Source organism: Syzygium oleosum, unplaced genomic scaffold, assembly GCF_021117445.2.
Source record: "Syzygium oleosum isolate NSW1041296 unplaced genomic scaffold, Sole_v2.1 Sole_v2.10, whole genome shotgun sequence".
NCBI classification, from domain to species: domain Eukaryota; kingdom Viridiplantae; phylum Streptophyta; class Magnoliopsida; order Myrtales; family Myrtaceae; genus Syzygium; species Syzygium oleosum.
The window spans coordinates 8,702,454-8,723,994 of NW_026607494.1; the positions used below are offsets into that span (position 1 = coordinate 8,702,454).

The following is a 21,541-nucleotide window of genomic DNA, read 5'->3' on the forward strand; positions in this document are numbered from 1 at the left end:
TTTTTCAAAAGATTATTCTGGTATAACTAAACTTTTAAGCCAAAATATTAATTTCGTGCTGAAGTCACGTGTTAATGATTAATACTCGGTATTGTGGTGCCTTTGGGAAACCTATGTATGGTTGACACACACAGCCCTCTCTTCATTCGACACAATGCGATTAGGCAATCCACTGCACGGTCGAACTTGAAAAACAAAAGGGATAATAGCACAAATGGCCTCGAACTTTGATCCAATGTGCAATGTTGTTCTTAAACTTTTAATTTATGCAATGTGATCCCAGAACTTTGATCCAATGTGCAATATTATCTCTAGAACTTTTAGTGTATTAAATGTGATCTTTGAACTATTGGTAAACGATTACATAGAATATATGAAAACGTTTAAAAGTTTAGGGACTACATTAAACATCGGACCCAAATTCAGAGACTATATTAAACAAATTAAAAGTTCATGGGTGACATTACACATTAAATCAAAATTCAGGGACTATTTCTATCATTTTTTGGAACATAATGAACAAAAGAAGGTAGTAGCAGTGTCATGGATCATCGTGGACCTAACAATGGAATGGTGTTACCGAAGCCGTCATCCTCCTGAGCAACTCTTGCATCTTGGAATTTCAACGTCTCCATCTAATGCCCTTGACGACCCAATCTCAAATGTTAAAAAGATATGCAAATAGTAGATACCGGAATAATGCGAGGAAGGGGCGAATGCTCCCTCCACGTTGGAGACTCGAGACTCGAAAGCAATGGGTGTTCTTATAGGGTGTCTTACTAGAAACTTTGCTATTTGAAGCTTCTAATCGTAGAGCCTGTGAAACGGGGCTTCATCTTATGTTATCAGTGAGCTATTCGATATGATCGACATTCTGTGCTTTTATTAATTTTATCGAGGAATATCAACACTCTTTGAAAGAGTTTCATATTAAACTGGACGGATTACAATCTTTTAAGTGTATTCTGGTTTTATCACTTGCGGTGACTTCCTGTTGCTAATAGCGCTTCCCTCTGTCCATTACTGTGTCACGACCTAATTCTAGAAAAACGCACTAATTTTTACGTTGAATCCCACTTTTGACCCGAATTTCGTTTTGTCCGAACAAAAATCGCCTTCCGTTCGAGTTTCAAATTTGGCTAACGTTAACATGCTGCCAAATACGTGTGACGTGTCAATTGCACGTTATTTTCTTGGAGGGGAGCCGTTGGATCAGGTTCGTGACGGGGCCTGCTGGGAGTCGTCCTCTCATGGAGGGGAGCTGTTGGATCACCGGCGATGTCCTGGCGCTCAGACGGAGGCGGGGTTGTGTCGACGGAGTGGGGTTGGGGCAAGCGATGGCAATTGATGGCCGGTCCGGTGGTGATTTGCAAAACTCATTTGACTATCTATGTAAATTAAAATCAGCAACTAGAATGTTCATTAGATTCGTTCGAATTCACTATCCAAACATGTATCATGTTATAGTAGGAAATGGTCCGACCAGATGAAGAATATTATAGTGCAATTCGGCAGCACGACAACAACATTGAGTGGTTGAACACTTGAAACGACACTACAGGAGAAACAGAAGTAGCATTATGTACAAGATCACCGTGGACCGGATAGAATTGAGGGTAACACAGAAACTATAGCACCAAAATCATCGTTTCTCGTGACCAACAATTACATTAATATTCATCAAGTTGCGATATGAGAAATCATAATCTAAGGGCATCTGGAATTTCCATAACTCCATCCAGCACCTTCATGACCATCGACATGGAAGGCCTCTTCGAAAAATCACCTTGTAAGCACCACACAGCAATCCTCATCATATTGACCAAGTGGGGTCGATTCAGTTGCATATCCTCATTAGGGTTGTCAACCATGTCGAATAGTCACCCTTCTTCTGCCTTTCTCTAAAAAACCCCAAGTAGATACATGTCTTCCTCATCCTAAGAGCTGTCAAATACTTTTCTTCTACAAATTATCTCCAAAACTACCACCCCAAAGCTATAGACATCCACTTTCTCAATAATTGTTGCGCTCAACCATTCTGAGGCTAAATACCGAGGAGTTCCCCTCATTGTAGTCACAGCTCGGCTTTGGTCCCCATCAAGCAACTTAGACGAGCCAAAATCAGCAACCTTAGCATTAAAATTTTCATCCAAGAGAATATTTTGGGGTTTAATGTCCATGTGAACTATCTTCCATTTACATTCTTCATGGAGATAATTTAGGCCCTTAGCTATGTCACAAATGATCTTCCTCCGTTTCTTCCAGTCAAGCACGAACAACCCTTTTGATTTGTGAAAGATCCACTCATCCAAAGAACCGTTGGACATATGCTCATAGACTAGTAGCCAACAAGTCTTACCAAGTTGACATGATGAATGTTGCCAATAGTCTCAACCTCGGCTAGAAAAGATTTCTTAATTTGGCATACCCCGTCAGGGCGTTTCGCCGCAACTTTTGTGCCATCAATCAGAATGCCTTCAAAAACAGAACCAAAGCCTCCTTCGCTGAGCTTCTTGTTGAAATCCTGAGTGACGGCTAGTAAATCATTGTAAGTGAACCTTGTAGGTAGTCCAGGAAGATGTTCAAGGTAGTCCTCTTCAACTTCATCCACTTTATGCCTCCTAAGAACTAGAAAACGTATGAGCACATAAAGAATAATCAAGGCAAAGACTGACCCAACGCTAGCACATGGTATTATTACCTCGAGAGTGTTTGACTTTTGGCTATGAGAAGGAACATTAGAAATATTTTGTACTTTCATGAAAACAGTGGAATCTCTAGGACCGTGCAAATATGTAAGAGAAAATACTTGTGATACTAAGTAGCAAGAACCATAACCAGTTCGGAAAAAAGCTGCCTTGCATGAGCAGTTGTTGGCACAGGCCTCTTTGCAACTCTCCTTATCTATATTTTATAGACCTGGGGTAATTTGCGTGCCTGTGCGATAGGTGAAGTAAGCAATGTCATTAAACTCCAGAAAGGTTTGAAACTGCGAAGCTTCGCAAGACAAAGGAACGGTTTCCACACACCCCTGTCTATGATCTCTAACATCCACTAGCTTGAAGTAGCTCGTCCCATCGCTTGACGTTGGACAAGTACACTACCCCTTGGAATTACAAATTCCATACTTATTGCAAACCGTTGGATAAGCACAATCCCCAAGAAATGGTGTAAGAAGATCACCTGGTTCACCCCTCTTTCCATCCAATTGATACGATCTCAGATGTCCATCAGATTCAAACTTCACGCACCGCACAGATGAATCAGATATAGGAAACACAGCCCTATTTCTTGCGGAATTCATGACCGATGCCAAACCTCCTTCTATAAATTCAATATAATTGGAGTCATCGCTTGTGTTCAGAAAATTTATCCAAAAGGGGAAATACACCTGCGGAGGATCAGTCTCTATCTGGGCAAATAAACCAATAGTAGTCAGCGAAAGTGAAAGAAAGCCATGTTCGTTCGAATTCAATGCAGAAGTACTCGGGGTCAATTTCTGCCCCACCTTCAATTTCTGCCCAAGGAGAAGTGAGTCTGTAGGGAGATCGAAGGATTGCCACACCGTGGCGTTGTTCTTATCAAACAGCACAAGATTGCCGGTGTCTGTCAAGTTCATTCCCGCAACAGACATACCGGTAGTGTTGGTAGACCAAGCCACAGACCCATCAACGTCTGTCAATACTAAGTCTCCTTCTGACGTGAGCTCCAAGGTAGCGTTGGCACCAACCGGTTTGTTTCGATTGACAGACCACACCGTTGCTGGTCCTTGAAAATGCACATGATTGCCGATGCAAGCTGTAAAAATGCCAAAACAGCAAACTTTCGGATAGGCAGTGAAGTAGGTGCCACATATCGTTTGAGCCATAAATTCTTCTCAGCAGATTGGGCGAAAAGCCAGAAGGCAAACCTAGTGGAAAAGACCAAATAGATTTTGCGGCTATCCATTTAGTAGAAAGGCCTGCAGTTGGACCCAGGTAAGCTCGAGCGACTAAACCGAAAAAGAATTGCAGGAAAAGAAGGGAAAGGAAAGAGCGGAGGCTCCAGCATGTGAACATGGTATTGGAATTGTCAAAGAAAGCAGAGAGAGGATTGAAAAAAGCAGAATGAAAACCAAGAAACTGGAACTCGAGCCTAGAGGTGAGAACGCAATCATTTTAAGCTCCATTCACAAGTGCAAAAGAACTTCGGAGTTTCTTGATTAAGATATTCAGGAAAATCCTCTTACATGCAGTAGATGTAGATGCGTCGCATGTGCCGGCACGACGGCATGGAATCCATGAGAATCCAATAAAGGGAAACAAAAGAAAAGATCGAAACTTAAAGAATTGCTCTTGATTGTTGATATCGAAGAACATACATGGTTTTAGAGCGCAAACAACCAATGAACAACAAAAGAAGAAACAAGTTAACACGAGAGGATCATGAATAGCGTATTCTCTTCACAACTAACAGAAGATGCCCCTTGCGCGTAAATGTTGAAGGCATCAATCAATCCTCTGTAAACATTCACAACTCTAATTCCTGGCTGACGATAGTCGATTCTATCGAAGAAACAAATAAAGGTGAAGGCAGAATAATGGGCTCGTTGCCGGCTTAGTAAAGATGACTGTAAACATTCTAGGTCCTTTAAGAGAGAGGAAGAAAGAAAAATAGTCAAAGACTGCCATTGTACTCATTGACTTGATAAAAGAGTACATTTATAAATCTATCGTAATTTCCTTATTTATGGTACCTACTTACAAGTGACTAATATTAACCACTGGGGGTTTACCCCAGTAGCCACCATTCTCACTTGAGAAGGGGGAGGTGGGGAGTTCGAATCCCCACCTTCGCAGGGGGTAGGGGTGGGGCCGCGTAGTTTAAGATGTGGGTTTCGATGCCCACGCCCTGCAAGAGGTGGGGCGCAAGTCTGAATGTGTATCGTGAGTGAGAGATAGAGTAGGACCGACAAAAAAAAAAAATACAAGTGACTAATATTAATAAATAAATTTCGACACTCCCCGCAAGCTAGAGCATTCGGTTCTCATACGACGAGTGCAACTTTGTTTCTAAGTCAAGTCTCAGACAAGGGATGTGAATACATTGGACCGGATTTAAGACAACTGCCGAAGAAACACGTGTATGAACGTTGACACCTCTTACTCACACAACATTGATAAAACCATTGAAAACCGACTTAAATTACAACAAACTAAATTACATCACCCACGGTGCTCAACTTTGGTTGCTTGATGAAGGTATGCTTGACTCTAGCGCTTACAGTTATCTCGATACGTGACCGCAACTTCGCTCATTGATAAGGCTCGCAATTGAATTTGAGTCCCACAATGAATAACGCCCATGGTAGGCATTGTTAAGTGTCGACCAAAATTGGGAAAGTTTCTAAAGATGAACTGTCCCAAATTGGAGCACTTGCAACACCCTAGAAAAGCCTCTTTTTTATTTGGGAATTGAAAATTATAGAAAGCAAAAAACAAAAGAGAACTAACAAAACTCTAGTTCTATTTTTTTTACCACCTAATACCTACGTACTAATATCCATAAATATACTTCAATAGTGATCTTTGAATCAACAGTTGAAATGGGGAACGAAATACATACCATGTTGACACGGTCGACCTCAAGGTCTCTAGGACCCAAACTATTTTCATCAGATATTTTATAAATGGGAAACTGCGCGAAAAACTTACATAGTACATTCTGTGTTGTATGTAGAGGTGTCAAAATGGGTCTTAAACCCATATATGACCCATTTAAAAATAAATGGGTCATATATGGGTCACTTAATTTTAAAGAGTCAACCTTAAATTGGTTTTAAATTTTAAAGCTTAAAGATAAATGGGTCTAAATGGGTTGAGTTTGGAACCCATGTCCAACCCACCTACTAGACCCATCCACACACTCTCTTTCTCTTTATAAAGATGTTTAAAAAAAATCGAAATTTAATTATTTTTATTTTTTCTCTTATTCTTTTATTTTTTTTCTTTTTTCTTTTCTCTTCTTTCTTTTTCTTTTTTTTTTATTCCGGCCGGTGGTCGGCCACGGCGACCGGCCATCGGGGCGGGACGACCTCGCCGGAGGCCGGCGAAGCTCGAGCTCGCCGATCTGGCGAGCCTCGAGCTCGCCCGATTCCGGCGAGGCTCCAGCCTCGCCGACCTGTGGCGAGGCTCCAGCCTCGCCTGAGGCCGGCGAGGCCTCGGCCTCGCCAGATCAGCGAGAACGAGCTTCGCTGGCCTCCGACGAGCTCGTCCTCGCCAGATCGGCGAGAACGAGCTTCGCCGGCCTCCGGCGAGCTCGTGCTCGCCTGTGGTCGGTCGCCGGCCACGGCGGCCGGCGATCGGCCAAAAATAAAGGAAAAAGAAAAAAAGAAAAATAAAAAATAATTAAAAATTCGATTTAAAAAATAAAAAATATTAATTTTTTTATTTTCTTGGATAATGACTTTATGAAAAATATTTTCTAGAAATGTCGCATTTTTCGTAAAACAAACAGAACCTCAATTTTAAAAAATATTATAAAAAATTTTCACTAGCTTTGTATTGCATAAAATGTTTTAGCAGTATAATTTTAAAAAAAAAATCATAAGAAACAAGTATTCCTAGATTAGGTTAAATATAAAAGGGTTTTAGCAATATGGGTCGGGTCGGGTATGGGTTGGGTATGGGTCGGGTCGGGTATGGGTCGAGATATTTACACTAAGAATAAATGGGTCATAAACGGGTTAATGGGTCGATTTGGGTCGGACCATTTATGACTCGACCCAAACCCGACCCGATCCACCCATTTAACAGGTCTAGTTGTATGCAGCCTCATAATTATATATGTTTTTCCAATTTTTCCTTCGTTCTCTTTTGGGATAAGTGCATTCAAAATCCTAAAACTTGTCATGAAAGCGCAATTGAATCCTAAAATTTTCAAAAAGTACAAACAAGTCCTAAAACTTGTCATGAAAATGCGCTTGAGTCCTAAAACTTTAAAAAAGTACAAACAAATCCTAAAACTTGTCACGAAAGTGCAAACAAGTCCTAAAACTTGTCAAATTGGTTCAATCAAGTCATTCCATTGATTGTACTTTTTGAAAGTTTTAGGACTTGTTTGCACTTTCGTGATAAGTTTTAGGACTTATTTACACTTTCGTGACAAGTTTTAGAACTTATTTGTACTTTTTGAAAGTTTTAGGACTCAAGTGCACTTTTGTGACGAGTTTTAGGACTTCTAGTGCACATATCCCTTTTCTTTTTGTTCTTTTTTTCCTCTCTTCGTTCTTCCTTTCACTCCGCCGTCGACGATAACCGGACGTCGACTCAGCCCGTGACCCGCCTTCCACCACCACCTCACCGCTGTCCCAGCCGTCTGTCCATCACCACCTCGCCGACTTCCACCACCGCAGCCGATCATCCTCATTCCGCCCTCAACCGCCGCTGAGATCTCTGTTTTTCCTAACCCCTCAGCCACAGATCTCCACCATTAAAGCCTCTGCTCTAGGCCGATGGCCCCTCGCCTCCGGTCTCCACTAGCCTGGCCGCAGTTCATCCTCGCCGTCGTCAAACTCGAGCTCGGCCCGCGCACTCGAGCCTCAGATTTTGGATCTAAGCTCGAGCGAGCCCTAGACCTCGCCTATCGGTTGATTTGAGGTCGAGCAGGGTATATGGTGGCCCCATCTGGATTTTTGGCGATCAACGGCCGTGGTCGATTCCTGGTGGACGAGTTCTCACGGCAAGGAGGCGATGTAGAGAGATATGGGGGTTGGGCGGTCAAGGGAGTGAGGGGGCCTGCTGGGAGTCGTCCTCACTTGGAGGGCAGTTGTTGGATCACCAGCGACGTCCTGGCGCTCGGACGGACGTCATAAGAACCAAAACCAGCTTCCTGAACAGAGGGATTCGGGCACGCAATCTCTCAAGTGATACACAAAATTGGCCAATCAAGATGAAAATGTTTTGCATTTATGGCAATTTCAAGCAGTGATGACGACGACTAAAATCGCTTCGTTCAGCTCCTTCATGCCGTGTGATTCCTATATGTCCTCTGCATAAGGAGGGCCCTCGCCAAGAGAAAAAAAAAACACCACCTCACTTTAAGCACTCTTAACATATAAGGTTTGTAAATGATTGCACTCAAACTCATTTGACTGTCTATGGAAACTATAATCAGCAACTATAATGTCCGTCAAATTCGTTTGAATTCAGTGTCCAGACATGTATCATTTTATAGTAGGAAATAGTTCGACCGCGATTCGGCAACAATACAACAACATTGAATGGCCAAAAACTCAAAACGACGCTATAGAAGACAAATCGAAGTAATGTTATGTAAAAGATCACCGTGGACCGGATAGGATTGAGGGTAGCACAGAAACCGGAGCACCAATATCAATGTTCTCCTGGCCAACTATCACATTAATATTCATCAAGGTGCGATGAGAGAAGTCATAATCTAGGGTATCTGGAATTTCCATAACTCCATCCAACACCTTGATGACCATTGACATGGAAGGCCTCTTCGAAAAATCGCCTTGTAAGCACCACGCAGCAATACTCATCATATTGACCACGTGGGGTCGATTCAGTTGCATATCCTCTAAAGTGTTGTCAATCATATCCAGCAGTCGCCCTTCTTCGGCCTTTCTCTTAAAAACTCCAGGTAGATACATGTCTTCCTCATTCTGAGATCTATCAAATACTTTCCTTCCACAAACTATCTCCAGAACTACCACCCCAAAGCTATAGACATCTACTTTCTCAGTAATTGTTGCGCTCAACCATTCCGGGGCTAAATACCCTGGAGTTCCCCTCATTGTAGTCACAGCTCGGCTTTGGTCCTTATCAAGCAACTTAGACAAGCCAAAATCAGCAACCTTAGCATTAAAATTTTCATCCAAGAGAATATTTTGTGGTTTAATGTCCATGTGAACTATCTTCCATCTACATTCTTCGTGCAGATAATTTAAGCCCTTAGCTATGTCATAAATTATCTTCCTCCTCTTTTTCCAGTCAAGCACAAACGACCCTTTCGATTTATGAAAGATCCACTCATCCAAAGAACCCTTGGACATGTACTCATAGACTAGCAGCCTGTGAAACTTCTCAGCGCAAATTCCAATGAGTCTTACCAAGTTGACGTGATGAATGTTGCCAATAGTCTCAACCTCGGCTAGAAAAGATTTTTTGATTTGGCGTAACCCATCAAGCCGTTTTACAGCAACTTTTGTGCCGTCAATCAGAGTACCTTCAAAAACAGATCCAAAACCTCCTTCACCGAGCTTCTTATTGAAACCCTCAGTGACGGCTATTAAATCATCATAAGTGAACCTTGTAGGTAGTCCAGGTAGTTGTTCAAGGTAGTCCTCTCCAACTTCATCGACTTCTTGCCTCCCAAGAACTAGAAATTTTATGACCACATAAAAAATAATTAAGGCAAAGAGTGACCCCACGCTATAAGTGAGTATTACCTTAAGAGTGTTCGACCTTTTCCTAACATTCTGTACTTTAATGAAAGCAATGGAATGACTAGGAGTTAAGTATGCAAGTGAAAATACTTGAGATACTAAGTAGCAAGAACCTGAATCATCGTAGAAAAAAGCTGCTGAACACGAGCAGCTGTTGGCACAGGCCTCTTTGCAATTATCCTTATCTGTATTCCTTATATCAGGGGCGATTTGCGTGGAGGTGAAGTAAGAAATGCCATTGAGCTCCAACAAGGTTTGAAACTGCGAAGCTTCACAAGACAAAGGAACAATTTCCGCACACCCAAGTTTAGGATCACTATCATTCATTGGCTTGAAATAGCTCATCCCCTCGCTCCATGTTGGACAACTACACTGCCCGTCAGATTTACAAATTCCATATTTACCACAAACCGTTGGATAGCCACAACCCGTATCATCTGGCAAAAGAATATCATCTCTTCTACTCCACTGATATACATCCCATCGATATGATCTCAAATGTCCATCAGATTCAAACTTCACGTACTGCGCAGATGTATCAAGACCAAAAAGCAAAGACCCATTTGTCGGGGAATTCATGAACAATGCCAAACATCCTTTGATAAATTCAATACCATTTGAGTCATCGCTTGTGTTTGGGAAATCTATCGGAACAGAGTAATACACCTGCGGAGGATCAGTCTCTGTTTGGGCAAATAAACCAATAGTAGTCAGCGAAATTGAAAGTAAACCTTGCTCGGTCCAATTTGTTGAGGAAGTACCCGGGGTCAATTTCTGCCCGACCTTCAATTTCTGCCCAAGGACAAGTGAGTCTGTAGGGTGATCGAAAGATTGCCACACTGTGGCATTGTTCTTATCAAACAGCACAAGATTGCCGGTCTCTGTCAAGTTCATGCCCGAAACAGACATACCAATAGTGTGGGTAGACCAAGCCACAGATCCATCAACATCAGTCAATACCAAATCTCCTTCTGCCGTGAGTTCCAAGGTGGCGTTGGCACTAACCGGATTGTTTCGATTAGCAGACCACACCATTGCCGGACCTACAACCAATTCCCAGGTGCGAGCAATAAAAATGCCAAGATAGCAAACTTTCTGGTCAGGAGGGTAGTAGAAGCCAAATGTGAATGCCGTGCCCGAGCCATTGTGCCCACTCAGAAGAATGTGCTCCACGGGAAAAATATAACGATGGAACGGACTGCCAGGTGCTGGGGCTATCCATTTAGTAGAAAGGCCTGCAGTTGTATTGTAAACTAGAGCATAGACTAAACCGGAAAAGAATGGCAGGAGGAGAAGGAAAACGAAAGAGCAAAGGCTCCAGGACCTGAACATGGAATTAGAGTTATCAAGGAAAGCAGAGAGAGGAATGAGGAGCAGAATGAAAAACAAGAAACTGGAACTCGAGGTTAGAGGTGAGAGCGCAATCAATTTAAAAGCTCCATTGACAGGTCCAAGAACTTTGGAATTTCCAGATTAAGATATTCAGAAAAAATCTTCCTACATACACTAGATGTAGATGCGTCCCACGTGCCGGCGCGACGGCGCAGAATCTGTAATAATTCAAGAAGGGGTAACAAAGGAAAAGATCGAAACTTAAAGAATTGTTCTTGACTGTTGATATCTAGGAACAAACATGATTTGAGAGCGCAAGCAAACAACGAACAAGACGTAGAAAACAAGCTGACATCAGACGGTCATCAACTGCCTATTCTCATCACGATTGACGGAAGACGCCCCCTTGCCGCATGAATGTTGGAGGCATCAATCGATGCTCAGTAAACATTCAGAAATCTAGCACCTAGCCGACAATAGTCGATTCTATCGAAGAAACAAATGAAGGTGAAGGCACAATAATGGTCTCCTTGCCGGCTCCATAGAGACAATTGTAAATATTCTAAAAAGTTCAAGTGGAAGGACAAGAGAAATTAGTCAAAGTCCACGTCTTTACTCGATAACTTGATAAAATATATCGATGGCTCTATATATATAGAATATGAAAGACACTAACAAATTCCTAATTTTTTTTATTTATGACTATTGACTAATATCTATATATATATACTTCAACACTCCCCTCAAGCATGAGCATTCACGTCCATCTTTCTTCCAAAGTCTACAACCAAAGCACTGCGCGAGCCTCCTTACACTAGATAAGGGATGCGGTCCGTAAGACAAAAAATTGACACTTCTTTGTCATAAGTTCTTGATAAAACCAAATCAATTTGAATTGCGGCAAACAAAACTGCATCACCTCATGATGCTCAATTTTGCCTGCTCGAGCATAGAGGTGAGAATGAAAACAACAAACTGGAACTCAAGCCAAGAAGTGAGAATGCAATCATTTTAAGCTCCATCGAAAAGTGCAAGGACCTTGGAATTGCTAGATTAAGATATTCAAGAAAATTTCTCCTACATGCACTATATGTAGATGCTTTCGATGTGCCGGCACAATGGCACGGAATCTACGACAATCCAATAAAGCGAAACAAAAGAAAAGATCGAAACTTGAAGAATTGTTCTTGATTGTACATGTAAAAGAACAAACATGATTTTGGAGCGCAAACACCAACGAACAACACAAGAAGAAAACAAGCTAACATCAGAGGATCATGAATAGCATTTTCTCTTCACAATTAACAGAAGACGCCCTCTCGCGCGGGAATGTTGAAGGCATCAGTCGATGCTCTGTAAACATCACAAATCTGATTCCTAGTTGACGACAGTCGATTCTATCGAAGAAACAAGTAAAGGCCAAGGCAGAATAATGGGCTCGTCGCCGGCTCTGTAAAGATGATTGTAAATATTCTAGGTCCTTTAAGAGAGAAGAAGAGAGAAAAGAGTCAAAGACTACCATTTTACTCAATAACTTTGTAAAAGAGTATGTTTATAAATCTATTTATAGAATACGAGAGACACTAATAAAATCATAATTACTTAATTATGGTACTTACTAATACTGGCTAATATTCATAAATAAATTTGGACACTCTATCTCGAGCTGGAGCATTCGGTTTTCATATCACAGATGCAACTTTCTTCCTAAGTCAAGTCTGCGATCAAAGCACTATGTAAGCCTCCTTAGACAAGGATGCGAATACATCGGGTCGGATTTAAGCCAAGCACTGAAGAAACACATGATCTGAATGTTGACACCACTTTCTCTCACGACCTTGATAAAACCATTGGAAATAAACTTAAGTTACGACAAACTAAATTGCATCACCCCATGATGCTCAACTTTGGCTACTCAACGAAGGTATGCTCGATTTCGGCTCTCACAGCTGTCTGGCTACCGACAGCGACTTCGCTTGTTGATGAGGCTCGCAATGAAAGAGAGTGCCGCAATGAATAACATCCATGGTAGGCATTGTTAAGTGTTAACCAAAATTGGGATAGTTTCTAAAGATGAAATGCTGTGAGTTGGAGCACTAGCAACACCCAAGAAAATCCACTTTTTATAATTTGGGAATTGAAAACTATAGAAAACAAAAAAAGAAAACTAACGAAACTCTAATTTCTTTATTTAGGACCACCTAAAAACTACTTATATCCATAAATATACTTTAAGAATGATCTTTAGATCAACAGTTGAAAGGGGCAATAAAAAACATACCATGTTAACAGAAACGACTTCAAGGTCTCTAGGATCCAAACTATTTTCATCAGATAATGCCAATGGTTGTTTTGGTCCTTGTTTGTTTTCCAGAGCAAACTTTCATACTCGTTGGGATGTTGGAGCGAAGCTGGCATTATGCGGAGATAGTTTAGTTTCTTTGTCTATTATCACAGAGAGAGAGAGAGAGAGAGAGAGGGTAGCAATAGCAGTGGCATTTTCAGAGCGCTGGAACTTGACTTCACCTAGCAAATTAGCAATCGCATCTTCAAAGACTCTGTTGCTTCAAAATGAAAGTTGATTCTATCAAAAGCATCGATGCGGATAGCGGAGCGCCAGCAGATTAGAACTCGATCTCATCAATGGATCAAGGGTCAAGACGTATATAGAGAAGCCAATAGATGTGCGGATGCACTTGCAAAAATTGGAAGAGAGTAGGGGCGAGTCTGGAAATTTTTTTATCAGATTACTTCAGCTATGCCAAATGTGTATATATCGGATTGGAAAGGAGAATGGACTCTAGTTCTGCCATAACTTTTACACTGCAGTCCGTAACTTCAAAAATATTCTGTCTTAAAATGGCCAAGCCACTAACTCACATGGCCATAATCAGTCACCTCATAGCGAGGCATTTTAATGTAAATATCACCTGTATATATCTTTCCCATCATGAATTCATTATCACTTACAATTCGGGAGATCCACATGAATTATATAATTACAGAGGAAGAGGACTCCATATATAGCTTTAGCTTCCTATAAATTGACTGTAGCTTATACTTGCACTGAAATTTTATGAATGGGAAACTGTCTGAAAAATTTACGGAGTATTTTCTGTGTTGGATGCAGCCTCGGGTAGCTTGAAGGTAGGAGGCTTGTCGGCCCCCCTACTCGAATATTCTCTCCATCTTCGAGCTGCAGCAGCTGCGCGCCTCGCTCTCTTGTTGATTTCCTCCTCTTCGGGAAAATGAACAAAATAGATATGAGCATCGACTTTCTAAGAAGCAGTGAATTTCACTATCTACTTATATGCCTCTACTACAAGCTCATGAAAGGTAATCTTGCGCTAGAAAAACAGATTGGATTAGACATAGGCTTGAAATATTTTGAACAGCCTAGCACTTGTGAATCTTGTCAAACAGAATCCATCCCATAATGGTGACGTCACATGCTGAATTCCAACCATCCGTATCACTGAGTGCAGTCATGCAGTTCATCAAAACGAGTGAAGGGCCACCTAGTTAAGCTTCCACGATCTCTTCCTTTTACTTTTCCTTGTTTGAACACTGACAATAATCCTAAATATAAGATACAAACTCAAAGCCTCCCTTGCCATCGTGTTTCGATATAGATCTTTCCAAATGACAACCAGCACAAGCAAAGTGTCTAATACAGCTAAAGCATTGAGAAAAAGGGATGCATTGAATAGGCTGATATACACTATTTAGGACGAAATTTAGCCAATAGGGCTGGTCAGTAACACGCAATTGATTCTCACCAGAGTCTCTGTACTCCTTTGGTTTGCCCCAGAGATCACTCCAGTATGAATTGGATTTCCCAGAATCTTTTTGCTGCATCATTCTAATTTTAGCTTTTTCCTGCATAAAAGTTTGGGAGTAATTGACCATCACTCCCACTAAATAAGCAAAGCATCAACAAACCGATAGGTAACAAGAGCTGTTTGAACGGTAAAGCAACTATTTTATTTTTATTTTTCTGTTCGAATAGGAATTCTAGGACAGGGGAGAGTACCCTGATTCCACTGTAGTTATAAAAGAGCATTAGTATGCAATCATGACAACTGGTTCAGCTGTCCTTTTGATGATATATCTTGGGACATATTAACTACCCAACAATGATTTCGTCCTTTCATGAACTTGCAGTTACATTTACAAAAAATTCTGTAAGTTTTACCAGTGTACACAAGCTGGGAAAAAAGTTGACTACACAAGCCATGTAGATCTGACGAATTGCAGGCAGCAACTAGCCTGTGTGAAGCTGTAACCACAAAGCAGCCACATAGCGGTGAATTTGTTCCTGGGTGTTGTACACAATGCCAATCACCCTATGGGAGCTGACCTGAGTAGTCGATTTTTTGCATAACTTGTGTACAAACTATGTTCATATTAAATTTTCAACAGGTTTATCTTCTTTTTTTCCCTTTTCCCCCTGGAACCCCATTCTACAGATCTCTTTTATGTTGGCAAATTTATGTCTTTTGTCTAAACCAAAACAATTAACTCAGGTTGGGGGGCCAAAATTTTCTGACATGCTGATTTACCTTTTTCCAATTCAAGCAATTGACTAGGGAATTTCATTTCTTTTTAGTTGGTAAGCTTTTCGCTGTTGATATGGTTGTGCTTCCATTTGACAGCAGCTCATAGATTCCAGACAACAGAATTCCTTCTAGAAGACATCCTAATTCATATTTTCAACTATTTGGTGCTTAATTGGTAAGCCTGCGTTTTTTATTACGTGCATATTTTGGTAATTCAATTTACTTTATTGAGTATTCATTGTGTAAAGAGTTTCAAAGTGTTCTTCGAGCTCTTATAGAGCGACCAAACCGAGTAGCCAACTTTTCACAGGATATAGACCAGCGTGCGTTAAATTGGACTACAACTTGTGTGGCTTTGTTTGTAGACTTTACTAAAGCAGACGAAACATTTGAAACGCTCTAATGGAAAGAATTTAAGCACAAAATAAATAGCTTAACAAAAACTAAAGAAGGCTTCATACCAAGACTTTTGCCTGCCTCTTTTCCCATCGAGAACTCGCCTGCAACAGATTAGATGGTAATCAATGAGTAGAACTAATCCAATTGAATTTTTTCTAAATAATCATACAAAGGAAGGAATTCCAAGCATGCAGGTTGCACAAATCAGATCATTTAGAGAAATTTCATTTGTTTTGAGGGAAATATTCAGATCCTGCCATAGCAGCCACAAACTGCTTGAGCTACAAACAAAGTCCAAGTTCAGTCATCTTCATGCACTAGATTCACCAACAGGACCTAATCTGGAGAACTCAGCGATTTATTGCAGATTCATTTGCTTGATATGCCCTACACTGAGCGTGCTCCCTGGAACCTTAAGGGGTCCAAATGGATTAGACACCTGTTAGGTTTTTGAGATAGAAAGTAACGTACAGTAGAAGTGCCACATGAGAGAGATGATGTTACTTTTAGAAAATAAAGACATTGCAGCAGATTTAAAGCTTCATGGATGACTCCCCTATCACTCTCGTCATTCCAGAGCAGTATAGGGCATATCAAGCAAATGAATATGCAACAAATTGCTTAGTTCTCCAGATTAGGTCCTGATGGTGAATTTAGAGCGTGAAAATGACTGAATTTGGACTTGTTTCTTTGTAGCTAAAGCAGTTTGTGGCTACTATGGCAGGAGCTGAATTTTTCTTCAAAACAAATTAAATTTCTCCAAATGATCTTATTTGAAGAAATTTCATTTGTTTTGAAGGAATATTCAGCTCCTGCCATAGCAGCCACAAACTGCTTGAGTTACAAAGAAACAAGTCCAAGTTCAGTCATCTTCATGAAAACCTTATTTGCATGTCGCACTAAATTCACCAAGAGGACCTAATCTGGAGAACTAAGCAATGTGTTGCAAATTCATTTTCTTGATATGCCCTATATGGATTTGGAATGATGAGAGCGATAGGAGAGGCATCCATGAAGCTTTAAATCTGCTGCAATGCCATTATTTTCAGAAAGCAACGCATCTCTCTCATGTGGCACTTCTCCTGTATGTTACTTTCTATATCGAAAACCTAACGGGTGTCTTTATCTTAATTTCTCTATCACAGACAAGATCCGGCAGAACTTTAGCGATTATAACCCCTTCAAATAGGGGACAAGGAAGCAGGTCAAATCCTCACTAAATCAACAGCGCTATATGCAGAAGATACAGTTGACAAAAACATATACTCCAAATCCAGTCTAGAATTTCCAGAACACAATGACATCACCCAAAACCAATCGCAAATGATAAGGGTCAAATGACTGTCATACTCTTACCACTCTAAAGACATCCACAGACCCAGATCCCATTCCTGAAAGCATCATTGCAACCTGTCATCATTCAAAAGAACCCTTTAGTAAGAAAAACAAAAGGCAAGGGTTGGACCAATTTATCCAATGAAAAGCAAATAAAAGTGTCATAGACATCATCCTAAGTCTAGGAAGACACTGTAATTGTCGACTGGACAGAATCGTGTGGATTAGATAACTTACATTAACTCTCTCTACCCTGCGCATTTCATCTTCAAGAAGAGACAATTGTGCAGCAGAAGTCCAATGGATGCAATTAACCGGACTGAATTACAGAAGAATCTGATAAGTACAAATCCTCTAGACATACTTTGACAGTCAATGAAACTTTAAAACTTTTGAAAATGGCAATTTAAAATACCAACAAGTGAAAGAGCACAGAAGCTATGCCCTAATACCAATAACGTATTGCAAAAGAAAAAAACAATAGGAGTCACACTCGAAGGCATTTGATGTTGGGTGCAATTCATGGGAACCAGAGATGGCATTTAATAATAACTGGAAAGGCGACAGTGAAATTCCCAGATCACGCTAATTATTCAAAGCAATCAATAAGGAATCAATAAGTTCCACAGAAATCTAATTGGATATATCTATATACAGCTGTATAGTAAGATCATTTTCAGCAATGCCAACATAATCATCATCATCAGCTATGATTATAAAGGGAAAATCCATCCACAGAAAAAGAACAGGCAGAATCAGCAAATACGTACCAACTATCAATTGCCTGCTGAACTAATTCAGGCTTACCACACTGGCTGTATACTCTAGCTCTTCCAAAGTCTTCTTCAATCGCAAATACATCAGGTGCTACATTGGCACAGTTTTTACAACCTAGCAAAACATGAAAGATACTAGAAGTTTAATGTGTATACACTGTGTCTGTACTTACTATAATTTACAGACGCAGAAACATATGCTCCAAGAGGGCTAAATGGATAGACTGAGAAAAAGGCAAGCAGGGAAGCATCAATTGATAAACTAGATCGGACCAGGTATAAGAATCTGCTTCAATCTCAATTTACAAGGCCCAAAGAAAAGCCCCTCACAAGATGACAACAGTTGCAACTCCTCTTTACTTTCGATATACACATAACTTAAGTTCCATATCAGTGGATATGTTCATTTTCAAGATGCCTTCACGGTAAAATTGGTACATGCAGTAACCCAACTGGCCAACTACAACTAAATCAGACATATTTCTAGAACTCCACATAGTTATCATTGTCTTGTGAATTGCATATGGCTCTTATGCCTGACCACCTAAAGAAGTTTGCAGAGATATGGAACATCAACATGATCTCCTTTTTGTTGTCCTTTTTTTTTTCTGGGTAAACCCCAAACTATCAAATGAGCGATGTGCAAATCCGCATGATCTTGCAATCTCAAGAGACATCATATTTTCAAAGGGACATGCTAGTAGAAGTTATGTAGGTGCTAAAAAGCACAATTCAAGACTATAGAGATTAGAGATTCCTTCTCAAGTAACAGCTTCAGGAATAAGCTGCCACGTACCTATGCAGCTAAACTCATCAACAAAAGTATGATCCTTTGGGCATGAGTCATCCAAGAACGGGTTGAGTGCAGTTAATGCATAACCATGTATTTCATCATAAACCATACGTTGCACAGGGTCACTGAGCACCTGCACTGCAATTGAATAATTAGAGCGGCGGAAAAAAGGAGGAGATTAAGAAAAAGCTCTGCAGTAGAAGCATAAGAAGGAATGTTCACACACATATGCATTTGTTTGCATGAGTCGTTAAGTACCAGAGCATATTGAACAGAAACTCACCGCATAAACGTCATTAATGAACATGCAAAAATTGTTGGTCTCAGGATCATTGCCGCTCAAATCTGGATGGCACTCCTTCATGCAATTATAGTAGGCTTTCTTAATCTGCGCCGGTGTGGCATCTGGAAGCTACATGAACAGTGATTCCGATATGTGTCAGATAAGACCAGAACTGGTCGCAAGTACACAACCCAAGGATTGAAAAGAAAACACAGGCCATCGAGTAGATATCCGAAATAGCTTGAAGGCGGTAAGCGTAATCGACATGAGCACTGAAGAACTAACAGTGAGAAAGCTTAATCTACTCAGATATACTAAATGTTAGTCGTGGTGCAAGCATGCTCTCTACATTGTTTATGATAGCTTCAAAAGTGCTTGCTTAATGGACTTCACGTTGATGATAGCAGAGAAATGCTAGATACTCCAAATCTTCATTCAAGAACTACTTGGAAATTCATGCGACTATGAAAGTTCTATTTTCTGCAAACGCTTGAGATTCTGCATACTAAACAGTTTGACTTGCTTTAACAATCAATGAACATTTCTCACAACATTCTAAAGAGTTCTCCCGAAACCTCTTAGTAGATCTACATCGTATATCGCGAGCGCATGCGATAAAAATAGTTGAAGTCAAGGATTGTAATTAAGTGCAACATCAAAATCCACACTCCCACATTCGATCATAAGCTTCTCCACACACCATTGATGGCATTCTGTTTTGCAAGCAGCAAACTAATAATAAAACACGAACAAGACCGAAAATTCAATTTGCAGAAGATACGACCCTCTAGTCGAATCATACTCATCCACCTCCGATCGCATTTCACCAATTGTTTCTTCGAAAAAGGCAAAAAAAGAAAAACGTCTCATCAATCACTCGATCTACTTCTCTCGTTATAAAAACGAACAGCTGGTGAATCGAGAACACTACCAGACCCAGAACCGCGTAATAGTCATCAGCCACCGAGTACAGCGAAGCCGAGTCGTCGGTGGCCACTTTGACTCGCCCGCAGGCCCTTCTCCGCGCGCCGCACCCCGGCGGATTCCATGCGCCGGCCTTGGCGGACACTCTGCATGGACCTCGCGAGCACAGGCTGAGAACTGGGTTATGGAATTTGAGCGCGTCCGTGCACACGGAAGACATCAACTGAGCCATCCTCGTCCCAGCATGCAGCAAAGAAAAGCCGTGGAACGATGGTCCGAATGCGGAGTTCTTGAAAACAGAGGAAGAAACAGAGTGAGAGAACAGAAATGGGCAAGAGAAATAAAAACAGGGGGAGATCTTTTGGAGCAGATAAATTGGATTATATGAGAAATTATGAGGAGGGAGGAATTTTGGCGTGGAAGAGAGAAATACTGACATGGCGGATCGATGGCCACGCATCGTCCAGGAATCTGGACGAACCCCTCCAAAAAGAAGCAAGCGCAACGCAACGCACGCGAGGCAAGGACAGGGCACGTGTCGGCCCTGTGGAGGATTGTCGTTGGCTCATGCATCAAGCAAGCAACGGTTCGACATCTTAAGCTAAGCACAGTTAATCACGAAAGATGTTTTTACATGTACTGAACTGTATTTGCGTCGTTTAGAGCCGGTAGATCTCACGCCTACTCCAGCTTAGATATGCCATCGTGACACACAGTCTAATACAGTTTCGTACATACACGCAGCACACTTATAATTTGAGAATGATACTGATGTTTGTGTTAATATAGACCATCGAATTTTAGTGGGAACAACATCCACGATCGGATTGGATTGCTTAAAATAATTTTGTCCGTACAAATGTCCTAAGAGCACTCATTATATAAACTTGACAAAAAAAAATGTCTGGATTTTCGATGTGCCAATTGTACATAACATTATAGAGACAGTGCATTGATAATCACAGAAGTTTGTTGACAAAATTCGTATAAACTGTAAATTCACAGCCTCCCTTATCCTCTGATGTTCTCTTCAGCACCACTTAATGGCAGCTTCAGCACATTTCACCTACTCCAACGACATGGACACCGTGTCAAAGTTGCACTCCCCTTAATTTGCGGAGGTGATAGTGGAGTGACTCTTATCCTCTCTATGATTTCCATGGCAAGTCTGACAAAAGCTTGCAAGGTTTATATATATACACAAGATTTTTAGAGATGATATATAAAATGTCCGGAAAAATTATCTAAAAAGTCTTAAATCTGTTGCATTTTTACTAATTCAATCCTAAACTTTTAATCACTTCTTGCCAATTTTTGTTCTAAACCTTTTATAATATTTTTTAATCTCAGTTAAGTAAGATTATGCCCACCAAGCAAATTGTTGACTAAGAGTAGTTTCAGATGCTGAGCTGGTAATCAAGGAGGCTGACTGAGATTGTGTCAATCTAGCAAAGAAATGAGTTTTACATCATATTCTGCTTTCAGTTCTACTAAGTATGTTTTCTTCAAAATGCATTAATTAAACCTAACCTAATGACTCTTAACTAAGTAGATCTCTTGAACGCCATTCAAGCACAACTTTACATCCTCTAATGTCATGAGGAGTTCAATTGTTCAAGGAATTGTGACTCTTAAAAGTAAAGAGACTTCATTTATTTATTTATTTGGGGTTATTTAAATTCAGATTATTAG

General features: G+C 40.7%; 2 protein-coding genes and 1 pseudogene across 2 annotated transcripts; all 3 read right to left on the bottom strand.

Annotated features, from left to right (window-relative positions):
• Positions 1-1,700: 1,700 nt before the first annotated feature.
• Positions 1,701-3,868, bottom strand: LOC115692404 (G-type lectin S-receptor-like serine/threonine-protein kinase SD2-5; annotated as a pseudogene).
• A 4,452-nt stretch (positions 3,869-8,320) lies between these two features.
• LOC115692405 (G-type lectin S-receptor-like serine/threonine-protein kinase SD2-5) lies at positions 8,321-10,495 on the bottom strand. The gene has a single exon (XM_030619246.2). The coding sequence runs from the start codon at positions 10,481-10,483 to the stop codon at positions 8,321-8,323; it is 2,163 nt and encodes a 720-aa protein (XP_030475106.1). The 5' UTR covers positions 10,484-10,495.
• A 3,197-nt stretch (positions 10,496-13,692) lies between these two features.
• On the bottom strand, positions 13,693-20,264 carry LOC115692396 (chaperone protein dnaJ C76, chloroplastic). Its single transcript, XM_030619240.2, has 9 exons — positions 19,857-20,264; positions 18,926-19,054; positions 18,646-18,775; positions 17,844-17,964; positions 17,311-17,392; positions 17,095-17,148; positions 15,801-15,839; positions 14,560-14,659; positions 13,693-14,018 (listed from the first exon to the last, which is right to left on the bottom strand). Exons 1-9 carry the CDS (start codon positions 20,079-20,081, stop codon positions 13,882-13,884), a joined length of 1,017 nt encoding a protein of 338 aa, XP_030475100.1. The 5' UTR covers positions 20,082-20,264; the 3' UTR covers positions 13,693-13,881.
• Between the last annotated feature and the right edge of the window lie 1,277 nt (positions 20,265-21,541).